The sequence below is a fragment of the Erpetoichthys calabaricus genome, chromosome 9, assembly GCF_900747795.2.
Source record: "Erpetoichthys calabaricus chromosome 9, fErpCal1.3, whole genome shotgun sequence".
NCBI lineage: Eukaryota > Metazoa > Chordata > Cladistia > Polypteriformes > Polypteridae > Erpetoichthys > Erpetoichthys calabaricus.
The window spans coordinates 172,044,659-172,064,116 of record NC_041402.2 but is presented as its reverse complement, the minus strand read 5'-3'; the positions used below and the strand labels follow the sequence as shown (position 1 = coordinate 172,064,116).

The window sequence follows — 19,458 nt, the reverse complement described above, 5'->3', positions numbered from 1 at the left end:
TACCTTACAGTTCTAGAGATTGGTGTTTGTGTGTGGAGTTTGCATCTACTTCCAGAGTTTGTGTGTGTATTCCCAGACTACTTCTGTTTCCTCCCAAATTCCAATGAGGTGCATTTTTGGTGACACTAAGTTGTCCCAGTATGAGTGTGTGTGACTGTGCACTTCAATAGACAGATTTGGTTCCTGCCTTGTTCTTGATAGGCTCTTTGCAACTATATAAAGGACTAAAAAGTTTTGAAAATCGGACATTGGATACAAATCCATCAAATCACAGAAAAAACAATAAACAAATAAACTGATTAAATATTTCACAAGAATGGAACTTGAATGAAGAGAGCGCCTTAAACTCTATATGGAGGAAAGAAAGAAAACCGCCAAAAAGGCCACCAAGAGGCCAACGGGCAACTCGAAAGGAATTACTCTTTCATAGCCAAGAGAAGAAATGCAGCAACAATTTCTTATGAGCTGCATGGTAGAAGGGCAAACTGAGACGCATCGGTCTTCAAATGACATATCTGGTGCCATTTTACTATATTTTTGAGGCAGCTTTATAGGATATTATGTGGTAGTCTTCAGATAGCACACTCATTGTGCCACTGCCTGTTGACCATCACACAATATGATGTTGGCAAGTGACACATGCAATGTCATCTAACAGCATTTCAGTCTTCAAACGATACTGTGTCAGTGCTCACTATATTGGGTGCCATCTCACAGTCAATGGAATGTCAGTTTTGAGATAATATGACACCACCTGGCCATCTACCGGCACAGCAAATGCTACTGTTCAGATGATAATGATGCCACGCCATAGCACACTGGGCATCAATCCAATAGCACATATGGAATTTTTTAATAGTACATGAACTGTCAACCTTCAAACAGTATGATGGTGAACTAGGACACCTTTGGGTCGTTCTCTAACATATTCATGGCCACATTGTAGCATGTTGGTCTTCAGGTACAACCATTCCAGTCCATTACACACTTGGCACCATTTAATCTATAGATAACAGGTGTGAGGAATGGCTGGCAGCAGTACCCAGCTGGGATGCCCTTGGAATAGAAGGACCGAGGGAGAGAACGTGCATGGGACATTATCTTCCCCAAAACACAAGATGGCACCAAGGTTAGGCTCAGATCCCCACAAGGGTTGCCCACAAGGCATGCCAAGTATTGTAGTCCAACAAAACAGCCTTGCTGGGTCTCCTAGGGGCCGCCATGGGGAGCTGCAGGATTTGGGAGTCCCTATTCCATGGGGCTCCATCCTCAACCAGAAGTGATTTGGAGCTGCAGCATCAAATCACCAGAAGCAGTCCTGGGGGATTAGATGAAAGGAGCTGCCTGCCTCACATTGATGACTCAGAGTTGGAAGAAGGTGGACAAAGCTTGAGTGGAGGTGTGGAGGAGGCAGCAACCAAGTGAGAGAGAGACAGAGGGAACAGTGATTTATTGTGTTTATTGTGTGGATTGCATATACTTGTGCCCCTGGTGGTGGGAAATGCTTGGTTCAAAGAGTTTCCCATGTAATAAAGACTCTTTGTGCTTTGAACTTGTGTCCTGAGCCTGCTTGTGTTGGGTGTTTGGGGAGCTGGAGCACCTCCTACTGTCCACACATGACACCAATCCATAACATATATGGTGCCAGTAAATAACATATTTAGTGCCATCCAACAGCATATTAAGTGCCAGATGATGATCTGGCAGTCAATACTGTACCATACTTGGTGTGTTCCAATAACTCATTTGGTGCCATCCAACAGCAAATATAATGCCAGTCTTCATACTATGCATATAACAGCAGATGTAGGGGCACTTTACAGTGTCAGGATCTGTCTGGCTGTTCCCCAAGTCACTCATTTTGCCTACAAGTTGCACTTGTGACTTTCAATCGTAGCCTTCATTTATAAAATCTTAACCAGTCACAGGCAGTTGGCAGCGCACTCCCGTGAAGATGATCGCCTAATGTGACATACTGTGCCTAACGACTGAGACCAACTAGTCTCCGACTGGCTACAATAAAATCAAACCTGTTTGATTTTCTCGTTAATCGGGGGACGGGTTGTGTATGCAGGAGAGCTGACAACCAATGGATGCCCATCCGGAAGTACAATGCATAGATATAGCGATGAGGAATAAGGAACACACATATTTTGAACCTCACAAACATAAGAAGCTCGTCTGTCTGATGTCTTGTGTATTATGTAGCATAAGAGAATGGAAAAAAGAATTAAAGGGCAGAGATTGCTGCCGAACTCACTGCAGCTGCTAACCCTTCAAATAGCTCTGGCTCCCTTAGGTTGCCTGTCATAAAAATGGGTGAGCACGACTGTGCTGGAAGAGCAGAGCTCAGTCGGTAAATGTGACATGCGTTCTGATTTTTAGTGGTGTAATTTGACATGGTGCAGTGACAAGATCAGCAACTTCATTCAGCAAATCTGACATACCCCACGACAAAATCTTGAGTAATGTGACATCACTTTCAGGAGCAAACTCTGCAGAACAGACTAAATTAAAAGAAAAACTAAAGCTACAGCAAAGACTGAAAACATGTTTAAGTTTCTTAGAATTATTTGTTGGCCAGATAACTAAACAATGTGATCAATTCAAAGTACGAATGGTGCACTGACTGAAGAAATGAACTCTTATATAAAAGTCCCCCAGGACTGAACATGAAATTCACTGGTCTTGAGGCTTGTGTGTGCAGCAGTCAGAAAATCCTCTTTAATAAAATCCCTGTGTGCGTCCATGTGTCCGTGTGTGTGTGTCTTCTGGTGAAGTGCGCATGCGCGGGGCACGGTGCGATGCTTCAAAGGCCGCCTGACGCGTCACACAAGACAGAGAGGGCGGGACCTATAAAATATCGTGCGGCCGATCCAATCGGATTTCGGTAAATGAGGTAAGACCTAAAACATAACACACAAAAAATCAATCGGGTACTGAGACGCAGAGACCAGCTTCCCCAAAGAGGTGGGATTAGTGTTTGTTGTTCACTCTGAGGATGTCAGATTTGCAATTAACAAACTTGGCCCGGTAAAGTGTAAAGTGTTTTCCTAAATTTATGAATTTTCATGATATTACAATAGGATGACTTTTAAAAGTAGATTTATTTTCACGCACATAAAATCTGTTGCTGGGGAGACGCCATACATACAATAATCAGCTGCAGACCCCCGTGACCCTGTAGTTAGGATATAGCGGGTTGGATAATGGATGGATGGATTGTAGAAGCTCTATTAAAATTGCCTACAACTCCCAGCAGCCCAAGTAGTATTACACCATTGGGCAGCTGCAGAGTGGCACAGGGGTTGCTGGGAAGAAGGATAATTAAACACTTAATTAAAGATGAGCCAAAAAGATGCCAAGGGGATTACAATCATCTGTATTGGTCCATTTCTACACTTCCCACCGTACCTCTGGAATATAACTACTGTTGAATTACAGTTTCATTCTGGATTTATGTGCCATTTCATCTGGGCTGATAAACGTCTACGTCCGGGGGAGCACATCCAGCTTTTACAGATCTTCACACCACATCTAGAACATGGTAGGACAAAACTTTCATAGCCTTCAGGAAACTGTTCACTTGGCATCTCAATTCATTGTCACCAACATCTGCACTTGCTGTAGTGGTCTATGTTTGGGACTTTGTCATAAGTGTTGATTGTTTATTGACTGGTTTCATTTGCACAGTCTTTGTAAACTGTTATCGCCATCAGAGAATTGGGAAGATCTTTTGCATATGCGTCGTTTGTCTGTTTTGACGTCTCTATTTGTTTAATATATACTTTTTTATCAATTAATTGAGCCTCTTTATAAGTGTCTCTGTATGTGAATATGTGCATGCTGGGTCGAGACTGAGGGGTGTTCCTGAGGTCGCTGTAATAAAATAAACAAATCAGTGTTTTTGGACTGAGTGAAGCTTAGCAGCCTTGTGACTGCTGCAAGATAAAAATGATAAAAAATAAAGACAAACTTTTGGAGACGGACCAAAGAGCAGACAACATACAATAAATTTGGGAATGGAAGAAGGCTGAGCTTCAATGTGATATTTAAGTGAACCACATAAAGTATGTGAGTCAGTGGTATGGTGGCCCAGAGGCTAGTGGACACATCTCCAGGAGACTGGGTTTGTCTCCAGGCCAGGTCAATATCTGTATAGATGTGCTCCTTAAGTCTACATGAAGTTTTCATTCGGTACTCTGGCTTAATTCAAACATTCCATAGATAGTGAGATTAACTGGTGACTCTAAACTGGAAAGTATGAGTAAGTATGAGTGTGTGTGTGTGAGTGGGCACTGGCATCCATCCATGTCTTGAATGCTGTGAGGATAGGATGTGACCATCAAGGAAATGAATTTGATTGAATGACTTTGAAAACTGATGGATGGGGTTTACTAAGTCCATGTTAACAGACGTGTGGAACAATCTGTGGGACAGAATACCACTTTAAAGGCTGAGTGCTATTGGTGTTGTATTATTTGAAGTGTTTGATCTGTGTGTGGAGTTGGCATTACATAGCTAAACGTTCACAACTGACACTAATTTAACAGGTGTCTAAAATACTATTTTTAGTTATTCGGCGCCTCACCAAGTCCTGATATTAGTCATTATGTTATATGTTTTCCTGTTGTATTCTTATCGTATTCCCATTCTTTATTTCCTGTGTTATGTTACGTCATCAATGTGAGCCTCTCCCAGTGCTCATCGTGTTAACTGTCAGAGAAGGTAAGCACTCTGTTCTTCTCTGTACAGTAAAATGAAGTAAATTATTTGAAATTGCTTGAGTTACATTTTTTGTATGTGACAGTAATTGTAATATGACCTTCTCAATGTGCAATTGTTGTTTTGAATGATTTTATATTAATTTTAGTTATGTGTTAATGTGAGCATTCAATGGCCTTTCCACTTGTGTTTTCTTAATAGGAATCGTATCGGCAGAGCTTGAGCACTCATATTATGTGTTTTCTGTTTTAACATTTCAGACATGTTCCTATTTTTTTGTATTTGCATACTAAGCGGCGCATGAATATGTACGCTGCTGTAAATTAGCTTTGCACTCAGTGATCATTGTGTTAACTGTGAGAGGAGGAATTGTATCGGCAGAGCTTCAGCACTCAGCACACATTTTTCTGTTTTAACATTTCAGCCTGGTAGTAATAAACATTAACAGATAAAGGAGTTCAGTGTGGTTGCATTACTCCTTCATGGCGGATTGTACAACGCCGCGTATTGCGAATCAAAACGCAGAAGCTTCAGAGGTTAACCGGATTCAAGGCCAGAGCACAGCAGTATGGCGCGTGCTGTGACCACCGGTTACACTTTCATTCATTCATGTGTTCATTTATTTTCCTAAAAACACAGAGCAGTGTAGAGACGGGTGTTATCCGAGCAACACCGGGAGCAAAGCAGAATCCAACCCTGGGCATGAAGCCAGTTCATCGCAGCTTACCACAGTCACTACTGTTTTTCTAAGGGTCTAAATGGCAGAATGTTAAACAAAAGGTCGCCCATAATAGACTGTCTCAAGTGACTGAATGTCAGTAAGAATGAACAGCAAATCATGGCTTGTAGCAGCAGTCCTGTTTAATTAGAATTATGTGAATTGGAGTGGGAGCTGGGGTACTTCTATAAAGACGCCTCCACAACACTCAAGAGGCGTGCTGCCTGCAGCAGCCGGGCCGTGAATCTGAATGCAGTTACAACCATAAATAGCAACGGAAGTGGATCAAAGTGGACATGGCCATTGTCAATTGTTTAGTGCAAAGCCTATCGTTTTGTTTTGCAGTGCTTCTCAAAGAGTGGAGTCAATTTCAGTCTTGGCACCGCAGTACAATTTGTTGAAGGTCACATCATGGCCGTCTATGTTTTTAACTGGTTGAAGTTAAGTTCAAGAAATAACGCATGTGCTCACAGAATACATAAAGCCTGTAAGCTCAGTGAATGATTTTTTTGGGTTGCAATTGCAGCCATATTTGTTGTTGTTACAAAAACACAGTTCAGTAACAGGAATACTTAAGCGTAAATGCAAAGGTATAATTTAAAAATTGTAATAGTTTGTAAAATGCATATATGTGAATATTTGCAGCTTAAAAATACAACACTAATGACTATAAATCAGGCGTTGTTGGTTAATACACAAAACTAGAATCATCTCTCGGTTCTAACGGGAACGTTCCAATAACAAAAATGTACAATTTTCCACTTGTGCCTTTCCTCTTCATTACTGTCACAGAGGATTTTATCCAATGTGCAAAAAAGCCAAAATACCTGAAGGGGAGTATGTGGACATCATCACTTAGCCAAGGAAATCAAGTTCATTCCCTGCAATATCAATCTTTCATCTTTGTTTCTTGACAATGTAGATCTACTTGAAGGAACCTTCAATCCCAAATGATGGCGACGGCAAAACTAATCAGACAGGTTGGCTTTGAAGTGAACACCAGAAAGACCAAAGGAAAATATTGTCTACCTCTGGCTAGAAGGATAGAAGATGCAGTCAATCAATCACTTCAAATATTTAGGATTGACAGGATCAGACTTCATATACAAAGGCCAACCTTGGGCTGCTTTCTGGCAAATGAAGGGCAAACCACCAAGAAACTCATCATCCAAGAACCATATGTTCCTCAGTTGTACTCTACAGCTGCGAGAGCCGAATCATCGCGCACAAAGCTCACTAAAAGCCTCAATATGTCCATCACCTACTGTTATAGAGTCAAGCTCAGAATCACATGCTTGGACAAGATGTGGAACAGTGCTCTTAAAAACCTTGGTTCTTTAATGGCGTTTTATGGTTCTTTGCTAGGTTGTGTGGTTCCTCATAGAACTGTTGCTTGACAAAGCACTATTTCATTCTGGCATGGGATCTTTGTATATGAAGATAGTTCTTTGTGCTTTCAACAACTTCATAACATTGGAAAAAAACTGAAATCTTAAATGTATGGTAGGCTGCAGGACACTGACAGATTAATAAAACCTGAACATAGCCTGCACTATTGTATATAACAAGTGTCCTTTTAAAATCATGACCCACTGATATTTCACAAATTTGTTGCTAGAATTAGAATCTATTTATGGTTATTTATTGTATGGAACCTGTTATAGATTTAAATAAATAAAAGTCCTTTCTGGAAACTTCATGTGGATTGGTATTTTGGGAACCAACAATAGTTCACCAATGGCATCGCTCTAAAGAACCACTCTGGCGCCTTTATTTATAAGAGTGTACACAATACTGTATACTGGAGGATGAAAGCCAAGCCACTAGTCCAGTATATCCAATGAAAGCTACTTGGATTCTTTAACAATTGCCAGAGAAAAGAAACAAATCAGCTCATTAAACAACATGAACATCCAGAGAGCCGTAAACCTAGGCCGGTTGCTGCATGCTGCCAGTGGTCAAAGAGATAAGATGAGGTAAAATGGGAACAGTGGGCAAAGGTTGAGAGTATCTGTAAGCTGTATTTTCAGTCGACTGGTGATGATGATGATGTTTCTTTGATTCATTGCAATTTTCTGATTAATTCTGGGTTATGTCATGAATGATTTTGACTAAAAATTGTCAGAAGAACTTTGGATGATCTGGCACATGTAAAATACACATCCTCTCCTTGATGAATAAAGTGATCATGCAAGTCCTTCAAGTAAACTATAAACACACTGACTTATGGTATTTCTTCCAGAACAGTCAAACTATGTCCCCAGCAATGAAATTCAGCCAGACATGCCAAACATTAGGACAATTTTGGGTGAAAAGTGCGTAGTGTCTGTCTGGCCCTAAATGCACACCACAGAGGAGGCTGACGTTGTGCTGCTGAGAAAACTTGGAGATCAGGGACCATTTGACATACACAGATTAGACAGCAAAAATCATGATGATGTAATAACTTTCACATCATCTGCAATAGAACGCACTGATCTATCCTTACAAAAATTTTTAAATAATCTGGAAATATCAGGAAGGAATCAGCACAACACAGTCAAGTCACTGCTTGCTACGAGGAGTTGATTTCATTGTAATCCTAAAATTTGGTCAAGCAGTAAAAGATGGCAAATTCTCATCAACTGTTATCCAGCTGACTTTTTGGAGCTGAATGCTAATGTTAATAATAAAAAAAAACATTTGTATACAATAAATCCAAATTATGGTATTGGGTATTCGTAATTATGAATCTAATTAAATTAATATGTACCTGATACGCATTCTGCAGAAAAGTCAGTATTTTTTTTAACTCTTTCAGGGCTAATTATTTTTTTCATTTTCTCCTTAACCTGCATGTTAATGTTTTAACATTAAACATTCGCTTTCACACTGCTTACATACTTACTACATTCCTGTTTGTCTAACCATTTATATTCTGAAGGGCTCTTTCTGGAAAAGAAACAGCTACCTGCCTTTCATTTTTGATTTCCAGATCACTTGCATCACAGTCGGAGTTTGATGAGTCAGAGTCTGATTCAGCAATAATATGCAAGAAGTACAAAAAATGAATAATGCCCACAGAGGATTTTGCTTTGTACATTCGCTTTGCTGTTTTGCCCAATGCCATTCTAGACGTTGTTTACTCTATGCTCCTCATACACGCACAACACACACACAGGGATTCGATGTGAAGTCAATGAGTCTAACAGTCCTCCTAGCAAAGAGGGTCTACCCGTAACATGACGGTGAGTTTTGTCGACGTCTACAGCTGATTATTACCCTCTGCCCCGGGATGTCAACTAAAGGCAACATCCAACCTCAACCCCTGCTGTCAACAAAAGTCGACATCAGCCCTAAAAGAGTTAAAGTTGTGCACTAAGACCAGGCATATTTTGTTCATTCCCCTTCCTAAGACATACCGATTTACGACCTCCTCACATAATCGAAGTGTGGCTGGGATGACACCAATTGGAAAAATTACAGTATTTAAAGCAAATATAGTTCAAATGGCCCTCTGCATGTGGCCTCCAAAATCTCGATTTTACTTAACAATGTGCTGATTTTGTTACGACATTTCCCAATGTGTTTACAATTTCAAAACGGAAACACGAAGAAAGTGACTGGACATTCTGGTCAACAATTCATCGACGGTTCGGCTGTCTCACTTTGAGGTTCACCACTAGTGAGTTAACCCCCCGCTGAATTTACTTTGCCTCAAGTCTGGCAAAAATGTTGATAGGATTGCAAACTTCATTAAACTTGAAATACATTGAAGTCAGGGGAGACAAAGAAATTGAACTACTTTTGAGTGGATTATAATGCTGCCATGTTTTTTTAGGAGTCCCAGGGAACAAGGATGGCATTAATCAACTATGTTGGATTGAATAATGTGGTCAAAATTGTGACCTTAGCTGTGAGACAGCAGTGCTAACCATTTCCCCATCAGACCTTCCAGAGATAAAATGATGTCCACAGTATTCCGAGTGTTTTTGCTGCATTCCATTTGAATTGGGAAGTCAGAATTTCTGAGTTCCTAGTTGGAATATTCAAGTTGAATGCCCCCTCAAGTTGGATTTCCAACTCGTAAACTCAGGGATGGTCTGTCACGCCTGAGTTTCTCCAACTTCAGATCCTAATGTCAGTACAAAATAGCGATGTACACCGTAAACTTTATTGAAATTGACAGTATTATACTGTTTATTAGCACCTCTGTCTATCTGTGTCTCACTGAATTAGTTATACACACAGTACTGTCCAACTTCTGTATGTGGATATGTTGCTACAGTGTGGTATACACAAAATACAGCATGTTTATCCAGATGAAGCAAGCACAAAATTTTCCTTGATGTGTCCATATTGCTTTTTCAATTGATTTACTGGAACACAACTCGGGTGTGATATCATTCCCACCTCCAAATCCAACTTTCGAGGTAAATGGAATTCAGCATTCATCTCTCTCTCACCGCTACAACTAACTAACACCCTCAGAGCCAGAGATAGAAGGGATCAGCAAAATATATTTGTGGGTCTGTCCCTGTAACTACCTGATCTGTGCTGCATAGCGAGGATCACAACATACATAATCCATCAGTGAAGACACCATGTACAATAAATCTGTGCAGAACAATAAAGTACTTTTAAAATATTCTCACCTAATATACCCCTCAAATGAAACTCTTGTGAGTTGTGTATCTGCATGTGCAGTTCAGACTGGGCCATGCTGTAAAGTAAATTGTTGGCGAAAGTTTTTTTTTTTTTTTTTTTAATGCATGTGGAGTGCATATCCGGCTGGAGTAATAATAATAATAATAATTCGTTACATTTATATAGCGCTTTTCTCAGTACCGATTGGGTAGTGACATGAAGCATGAAATTATACACTCATTTGCAAAGCGAATCAGGCAATGTCGTAAAGTCTGAGGTGGAATATGTTTATGGTATGCATATGTGAAAGTTCTGCACATGTGTGACGCAAATCAGGAAGGTAGAGCAGATCATATAGTGACATCCCCATCCAACATTGGCTACTACAGCTCAGTGATGTCATTCTGGGCTTGCAAAGCATCATGGGACACTGGGAAAAATTTGCTAAACAAGGTCATTGGTGAAGCCAGCAAAAATGCTTTGGTGAATTTTTCCGATTACCACTAGTCATCACATCGTGCAAGCTATGCCAAAATGTTAGCTGAGATGATTGTTTATTCCCAAACTGGTCATTGATAGAAGCTCGTTGATCAGTTTCATAAAGTTAGTGTGGACTAACCAAAGACTTTATCTATCCTACAGTTTGACGAAGAGTTGTGGGACATGCTACATACTGCTAAGCATATAAAAGAAAACCACCCACCCTGACCCACTATCAAAATTTCAGACTAAAAACTGATTTGGGTGGACCAATGACACTCAAGGTCTTAAAAGCCAAACTTAATATACAGATCTATAATGGAGAAATTAAATAACTGCTGGTGGTAGAGCTGCTGCCTCATACAAAGTAGACCAGAGTTTGCGTACAGAGTCCCTCCTGTGTGGAGTTTGCTTCTTCTCCCAGTGTCTGTGTTGGTTTCCTCCAACTGTCTTAAGACATGCAGGTTAGGTGAACTGGCGATGCTACTGTTTTGTGTGTTAGGTGTGTGTGTTCGCCCTATGATGGAATGGTACACTGTCCAGGGTTAGTTCCTCCCTTGTGCCCTGTGCTGGCTTGAATAGGATCCAGCTCCCTATGATCCTGGTCTGCATTAGAACATGACATATTATACAATTAAACTTTTGGTAGAAAATTAGATGTTTGTTATATTTTGAGTTACTCTTGTACTTGTTATTGTATCAATAAAAAACAATAGTTTTAAAATCTGAATTTGGCTTAGATTTTTGCATTTTTCCAATCTCAGAAGTTCATGTGGTAGGGATGTCAACCTAGGAGTGTCACTGAAGGCTTAAGCAGGTTAGTGACATGAACCACAGGACAACAGGGGCTTCCAGCACATACAACAGGAAATCAAACTTGTTAAAGCCTCTTCACCAGGTGCTAGGACCATAGTTCTGGAACCTTAAAGGTCTTAGTCATTGCCTCTGCATCTTTCACTCCTTAGCACTTCCCTTAGCCAGTAAACTTTGGATATCACCACTGTGGCTAAGCAGCCCATGACGATTAGCTTTTTTTTGCAGCTCAGCCCACCCCAGCCAACTTACCTGCAACATACAGAGTGGCATTGCGGCTTAAGGCCTTCCCGAGTTTGTTCTGGGCGACGCAGGTGTAGCTTCCCTCATCAGAATTGCCTCTCCTTCCGGGCACCACTCGGAGAAAGAAGAGATTGCCATCCGGAAGCAAAACAGGCTGTGACTGGCTACCAGGCCTTTCAGTTTTCAGTGGTGCCCCATTGTGCAGCCATTCAATCACAGGTTGAGGATTTCCTTCTGAGCGGCAGTTCAGCAAGGCTGGACTATTTGGCTGAACAACAAGATCAGTGGGGTGATTTACAATTCGAGGGGCAAATTCTGAAATCAAGTTGCCTGAAAGGAGAGAGAGAGAGACAAATAGAGAAAGAATAAATGGAAAGGCTGAAGATTGCTCTTCACGAATGTCAAATCAGGGCAGAGAAGGCATTACACTTGGCCCAGCTGCCTAACTGGGATAGGTGGCTCCCCCTTCCACTTTTTATAAGCCTTTCAACTCTTATTTTAAGCTCCTGAACTGTCAGAGAGTGTGGTTATCAGCATTCTGTTGTCAGAGTTGAATCAGGGTTAATTTCCTTGGACTAAACATTTCCAAGACAAAGCAGTTACTGGTAGAGATCCTGTGTGCCAAAAAGCCTCTGAGAAGAAGGAAGAGGAGGACACAGTGCCTATTTATAAATGCTTTGGTGTTGATCTCAACAGTAGACTCAACTGGTGGACCACATAGGCTTGCCATAAACAAAAACTAGCAGGGTAGGCCTGCCTTTCTGGAGACACTCGGGTGCTTTACTGTATCCAACAAGCTGATGGAGATATCAGAGGTACAATTGTAATGGTAGCTCTGGGGATACCAGGTGAATGAATAAGCAGTCCTAGAAAGCCAGCTACATTACAGAAATGGCAGAATGTTGCTCATTCCCATGATGATGTGCTAACTTAACCAATGGTCCACACTGACAAACTGAGTTAACTGGTGCTACTGGGGCTCAGTCTTTGTTGCAGATATTAAACCTTGTAAAGCCACCTCCCATCATGGCTGTTTCCACCCTCATCAGTCATAACAGGCGTGGGCACAGTGGCCATATTTCATTTTGAGCTGTCCTTACCTAGAAATAATGATATGCTGACTAATAATATGAACATCATCTATAAAAGCATAATTACATAAAAATAAAATTACAGGTAAGAGGAGTAATTTCTAGGATACCCAAATCATTTTCATCCTTTCTATTCTTCCTGCTTCCATTCCACGGCAGGAAACTTAAAATTTGGGGGAAAGTCTTGTGACCTACCACCGACCATATAAAGTATATACATGTTCATATTTAAAATATAAGAACAAAGGAAAAACTGACAGAAAAAGGCAGAATCTCCTGAGGTGTTTGTTTCATTTGATACCCAATGGATTGCCATTATAAGTTGCTGGGGGAGATGGCAATTTTTTGAAATGGATAAATAATGCTTCACATAACAAGACACAATCTCAAGGTAAATGAGAGCCTGGTACATTTGTGAAAAAACAACTTTGAGCTCAAAAACATAAATCTTATCTTTGTACATTCCACTAGACATCTTCTTACCTTCTTGGACACAGAGAGTCTCTGCAAGGTTCACAACAAGATAATGAGGCTGAACTCAGGGAAACCCACAATGTCATCACGTAGCACAAAGCTCTTCTGATTTCTGACACTTAACCCACTTTCTAATGCATTCTGGGAGTCAAGGAACAATTTATTATAAATGGATGGGAAAGTAAAACTGGGACTGTCCCCTCCAGCTGCTGATGCACTCAGACCAGGATCTTACTCTCCAGTACGCTATGCATTGTTTGCATCAAACTAAGACACAAAGTGTTTTTCACCTTTGCATAAAACTGTTCCACATGTGTTCTGAATGTTGGGAACAATTGTTTTCCATCTCTTGCTTTATTAAGAAGACTGCAATTTCCTCAGTGTGCCGGATGACAGCCGTGAAATTGTTCCCACTACTGTGAGGAAAAATAAATGCCCTGTTCTGCTCAAGCACAATTGGAGAGCAACAGGAAATCCGTCACCTGCTCTCTCAGCCACGAGGGAGTGATCCTGCAACCGCCAGTGGCCCTACAATACTACCATTGTTGGCCTCTCTCAAAACATGCCAGTCATACATAACAATGTCCCCGACAGAGCACAACGCAAGGCGCCCCAACACCTCCCAAAATGGCCAAAGACTTGTCATGAAGTGCCAGTAATTGAGATGCCTATTGTGATTATTATTAGCTGACTTTGCTGGTGAAGCAATAGCTAATAACTCTGGGCCATGGGAATCACAACATTTTTCAACAGCTGAACAATCCAATGGGCAAATAAATAAATAAATAAATAAATACAGACAGACAGACAGACAGACAGACAGATAGATGTGAAAGGCACTATATAACAGATAGATAGTTATTACACACCAATCACAGACAAAAGGGCAGTACATAGCACCAGAGTTCTGGGTTTTAAAATCTGGCTTAGTCACTATCTGCATACAGTTAACAAATTCTTCACATGTCCACATAAGGTTTTCTCCATGTACTCCTCCCATATCCTATAGATGTTCGTATTAAGCTGGCTGGTAACTCTGAATTCGTACAACCTTGGCATGTACGTGAGTGTGCCCTGTAATAATGTGGCATCCCATTCAGTTTTGAGTCCTGCCTCAAGAGCAATGCTGCCAAGATGGACCCTGGATCCCTGTGGTCCGAAATTCGAGAAAAGGATTAGAAAGGTATTTATTATTACTAATTATTATTACTATTTTTATTAGAAGTAGTAGTAGTAGGTAATAATAGTAGGAGTAGTATTAGCAAGAGCAGTAGGAGTATTTATTGTTTGTGTAGTAGACTAGCAGGAGTTGTGGCTGTAATAAAATTAATAGTAAGAGTAGTAGGAGTAGTAATAGTATTAAGAGGAGGAGTAATAGTGGTTTTGTTGTTGTTGTTTGTAGTATTAGTAGTAGTAGTAGCAGTAGTAGTTAGTGGTGTTGCTGTTTTAATAGCTCTGCATAGAGGGAGTTGTAGCTGTGATAATGTTAATATTAGGAGTAACTGGAATTGTAATAGTAGTAAGTAGAGGAGGAGTAACAGGAGTTTTGTTGTCAGTAGTAGTAGTAGTAAAAGTAATAGTAGTTGTTGTTGTAGTTGGAGTATTGGGAGCCATAGCTGTGGTAATATTAATAGTAGTAGTAGTAGTAATAGAAGTAGACGGAGGAGGATTTATAGTAGCAATGACAGAGTAGTAGATATCTTAGCCACAGCAATAGTTTCCGTAGCAGTAGTAGGAGTTGTGATTGTAGTAGAATTAGTAGAAAGTGAAGTACTACTAATAATATTACTATCAGGAATAGTAGAAGTTATTATTCTAATAGCAGTGTAGTAATAAGAGTTGTAGTGTTAACAGCGAGAGTTGTAGTAGTTGCAATAGGAGTAGTAAATACAGTGGTAAGATTTGTGTTATTGAAGTACAAGCAGGATTTGGTATTAGTATCAGTTAATGGTAATAGGAGTATCGGTTGGGGTGTTAGTAGCAGCAGGTAAATGCAGCATTTCAAATGCTATTACCACTACTAAGAACAACAATGCCTTATAAAGCAAACAACAGTATTTCCCGTACATGGCACGAACATTCTGATCCATGGCCATCCTACAAATATTTTATTAGAATACTCTTCACAATTCTGATAAACACACATTTCCCAAGCACACTTACAAAACAAAAGCCCTCCCAGTAAGGCAGGATACAGTCTGCTATTTTCAGAACAATGTAAGCAGGAAAAAAACGTGAAGAGAAGAGATTTCAGTGTCGCCTTACTGTCAACAGCAACTTGTTCCTGTGCTTTTTGAGGCAGTCAGTGTGTTTACTAAAAAACTAACGGAAAGAGCTTCTCAGCCTGATTACTAGCAGATGAAAAAAAGGGAGACTGTGACTAGTGGCTGCCTGAAATGCAGTGTTCAAATCACTTGAACAAGAAAGTGTCAGTTTTAAAGAAATCTTCCCAATTCACACAGATGGTGTCAGTAAATGCAGATCACAATGTTATCTTTGAATTGGACATTAGTCAGATACTTGGTGAGGATGTCTGTTTGTGTAATTTGAGTTTATTGATATGAACATTGGGATGAAAATGATAAGTACGCATAGACAGTTGAAGTGTCCATATTTGACTTGTGTCTATTAGGGTTTTCTTTACATTTTTCTCCCACACCTCGAAGATATGCAGGTTTAATTTATTGGCAGCCCTAAACTGGGCTAATATTACTGTGTGTTTGAGAGGACCTCGAGATCAAACTGCTTCTGTCCGGTCACTTAGCGTGGCTGGGACAAGCTCTGGGCCCCTGTGTCCCTGTAGTGAAATATTCAAGTTCAGAAAATGAATGAATAAAGAAATGAATGGCTTCAAATCAGACTGGCACTGTGTAAGTGTCTGCTGCCTCACTGCTCCAGACTCCTGTTTTGAGTTTACTGCTGCTGGAATAGGATCCAGATACCTGTAACTTAATAAAAGATGAATAAATGGTCTTATTCCATAGCAAATTTCAAATTATCTAAAAGAGGGCGTAATAATGATCAAAGGTCTCTGCATGTAACACTGTTTGCTGAAGATCTAATGTTCAGTTTGATAAAACTGTATGTGTAGGTTTAATGAACTTAAAGGGGTCCAGATGATTTCCATGGTGTAGGACACCAAGTCTTTAACTGTTGTGACTATAAAATGACGAAACTTGGATTGTGTCACCCTTCGGCCAGCCACCTTTATCTTCCATGGTCTGCCACTCTCATCTAGTGTACACCTACAGTCTGTAACAAGCTGCTGTGAACCACAACAGTCCATAAGGAACAAAGAATTATTACACAAGTACTTCAAGTATGTACTTTGTACACTTAAATAGGAGGCTCTTAAAGAAGTACATAAGGCAGCCACCTGCTCGGTTTAGGCACATTTAGAATAAGATGCAAGCCCCAAAACATGCAGAGATCACCTCTGATCTCGGCGGCCACTAGCACAATCACTTACTAAAAGACAAGAACTTTACTCAAATATGAAGGAAAAATTCCGCTTACCAGTCACAGGCAGGAGAACATTCCATATGAAAAGGAGCGGCGTGAACTGCGCACAATCCGGAGACATGCTGTATACTCTACAAAAAAGTGTGAACGACAGGAATGGCAGACCTCTCCTCTTCTGAAGTCGATCTGCTGCCCTCGGCCTCCGTGTTTCTCTCTCTTTTTGTCACTCTTTCTAATTGTGCGTCAGACCGGACACCGTGCCATTGTGCAGGAGCGCAGGAATTCAGAGCTGCGCTAAGTCAGCCAGTTAGTCACTGCTAGCGCTTTTCCTGTGTGATTTGACTATTCGCGCGTGCGCGCTCGTGAGACCTGCGCAATTAGCCGTTCTGCGGGCGCGGCGGTCAGTATGCGCATCTGCTTCACACTTGCATCACCTGAGACAGATGTCGGTGTTTGGAGTTCAGACTTTAAATTCTGTATACTTATTACTAGTTTTCAGTGTAAGACTTCATTTAAGGTAACTGCTGGCATCCGCCTTACTTACTGGTTTAATCATTTTAAACTCTCCATGTGTGAGCTTACTTAGGTTGAAGAGTCTAAACTTCTTCAGTCTTTCCTGACAGCTTATACCGTACTTCAAATAGCCTGAATTAGATTAGCTGGTGATCTTTGAACTTTAACTGATAGTGGTAGACCATTCTTATAATATATAGTTACCAAAACTGCACACCGCATGCCAGATGTGGCTTTATGGATGAATTAAACAATTTAAGCTAAACGTTCCTATAATAATAATAATGTAACGGCGCTAACAACTTGCATCAGCCTGGAGATGTCATCAGTCATGAGTCAGCAACATTATGACCTGCAATCCATCATTTCAAGGAGCAGCTTCAGCGCCGGGCGCAGGGGAGCCTGCCACAGTCGTACAATCTCCATCCTAGTGTGGCAAAGGTGAGGTGTTCATATAATACTACTATTACTACTACTACTACTACTACTACTGCTGCTACTACTACTACTACTACTACTAATAATAATAATAATAATAATGATAATAATAATAATAATGATAATTATTATTATTATTACTAGTCCAATTCAATTTTATTATCCCATAAGAGAAATGTACCTTTTCAGAATGTTTTACAGAGATACTACAACATAACATTAAAAGCACATCACAGAGAACACGGCCATCACAAATAAACTTTATTTACATAAATATAATGTAGCAGTGAGCACTCATGGTGAACTATTACATCAGACATATTACACATAAAAATGAAACCAACGTTTAGGCTTTGACTAATGCCAATGATGGCTCTTTGTCCCATGATTTAAGCCTGTGGATGTTTATTAAAGTTGAACTGACTTAGAGGATTCATAACAGTTGGAATGTATTTGAACAGTTTGCTTTTCATCCTTGGAGCCTTGAGCCTGCGACCTGGTGGATACAACTGAATTGAGAACATAATGGTTGAGTCCTGTCTCTGCTTCCCGTGGTACTTGCTTCTTAAACAGTATGTCAGATTTAACTGTTGAGGTCTTGTTATTTTACTGCTCCATTGTACAATTTGATTCATTCTGTTTTTGCTGATCACATTAAGAATTCCAGCAGAACACAAGTAAAGACAGGCTCAGTACAGGATTTATATAAGATTGACACAATGGTTGGACTCACACTAAAAAGACGTAGCTTCCTTAAAGAGTAAAGGTTCTACCATCTCTTTTTGTAGATGGCATCTGTATAATCATTCATATATTTATGACTGCTCACAATCTCTGCTCCCTGGCCTTTGTTGATTATTTCTTGTAAGTGAATGGTGTTTCTTCTAAAATCATTTATCAGTTCCCTAATTTTTGTATCATTTAGATGTATAAAAGACTCCTCACACCAGTTAACAAAAAGATCTACCACAGGACTATGACTGGTTCACTCTTACCGAGTGAATCTTTTTCAGATTTACAGGGACAACCATTAGTGTAGAGAATGTACAAAGGAGGTGAAAGAACACACCCCAGTGGTGACCCCAAGGACGAAGAAAGCACATCAGAATGACAAACATTGACTTTCACGCTTTGAGTCCTGTCTGTTAAGCAGTCAGTCACCCACCCTACCAAACTGAGTGAAGTCCAAATTAAAATCTTTTATAATTCTTTCTGCAAGAAGGTGGGGCAGAATAGTCTAAAAACAAAAACCTCACAGTAGTCTTGATGCCCAACAACATTACATAATAGATGAAGCTAAGTGACAATGACGTCCTCTTTACTTCAATTAGAGTGGCAAGCAGTCAGAATCTGAAACTCTACGTCAGCCACCTCTTTAATTTTCTCAAATGGTTTCATAACCGGAAGTCATTTAAGATTTTAAGGTTCTTCTTTTTAGCTACTGGCATTCCATGGCTTTGGAACATTCTGCTGTTTTAATAAAAACCTAAAAACAAGTGAAAAATGGAGCTGAGCTGCTCTGCCCAAGGCTTTAAGAGCCTGTCACTAAGCTGGCCTGGTCTGGGATGTTTATCGTGGATGGGGAGGCTTGGGAGGGGAGACAAAGCATACAAAATAATTCGATTATTCAGAGTCACAATCAAACTGCTACATATTAGATCATATTCCAAATCACAACTCATCAATTATTCATAATACAAAGTTACAGTGTGACCTAAATCTCACTTTCAATAACACATTGAAAACATTCAAAGTTTAAAAAAAGGACACAACTTCTGTTAATAATATTTACTTTTTTTCTGCTTATTGTACTTCTGGTAGAATAAATACTTTGTTATTGTTAAACCAGTTAAAACACATAAGCACGGTGCAGGT

The 19,458-nt window shown here is 40.2% G+C and overlaps 1 protein-coding gene across 3 annotated transcripts in view; it reads right to left on the bottom strand.

The window, feature by feature from the left end:
• robo4 (roundabout, axon guidance receptor, homolog 4 (Drosophila)) overlaps window positions 1-19,458 on the bottom strand; it is a 91,841-nt gene that overhangs the window by 48,851 nt on the left and 23,532 nt on the right. For 2 of the 3 annotated variants that reach the window (XM_028810409.2, XM_028810408.2), the window contains exon 2: window positions 11,615-11,935. In XM_028810409.2, the coding sequence (XP_028666242.2) occupies window positions 11,615-11,935 (321 nt within the window). Of the gene's footprint in view, window positions 1-11,614; window positions 11,936-16,686; window positions 16,937-19,458 lie in introns of those variants that run through there. The other variant, XM_028810410.2, reaches the window with a different exon arrangement.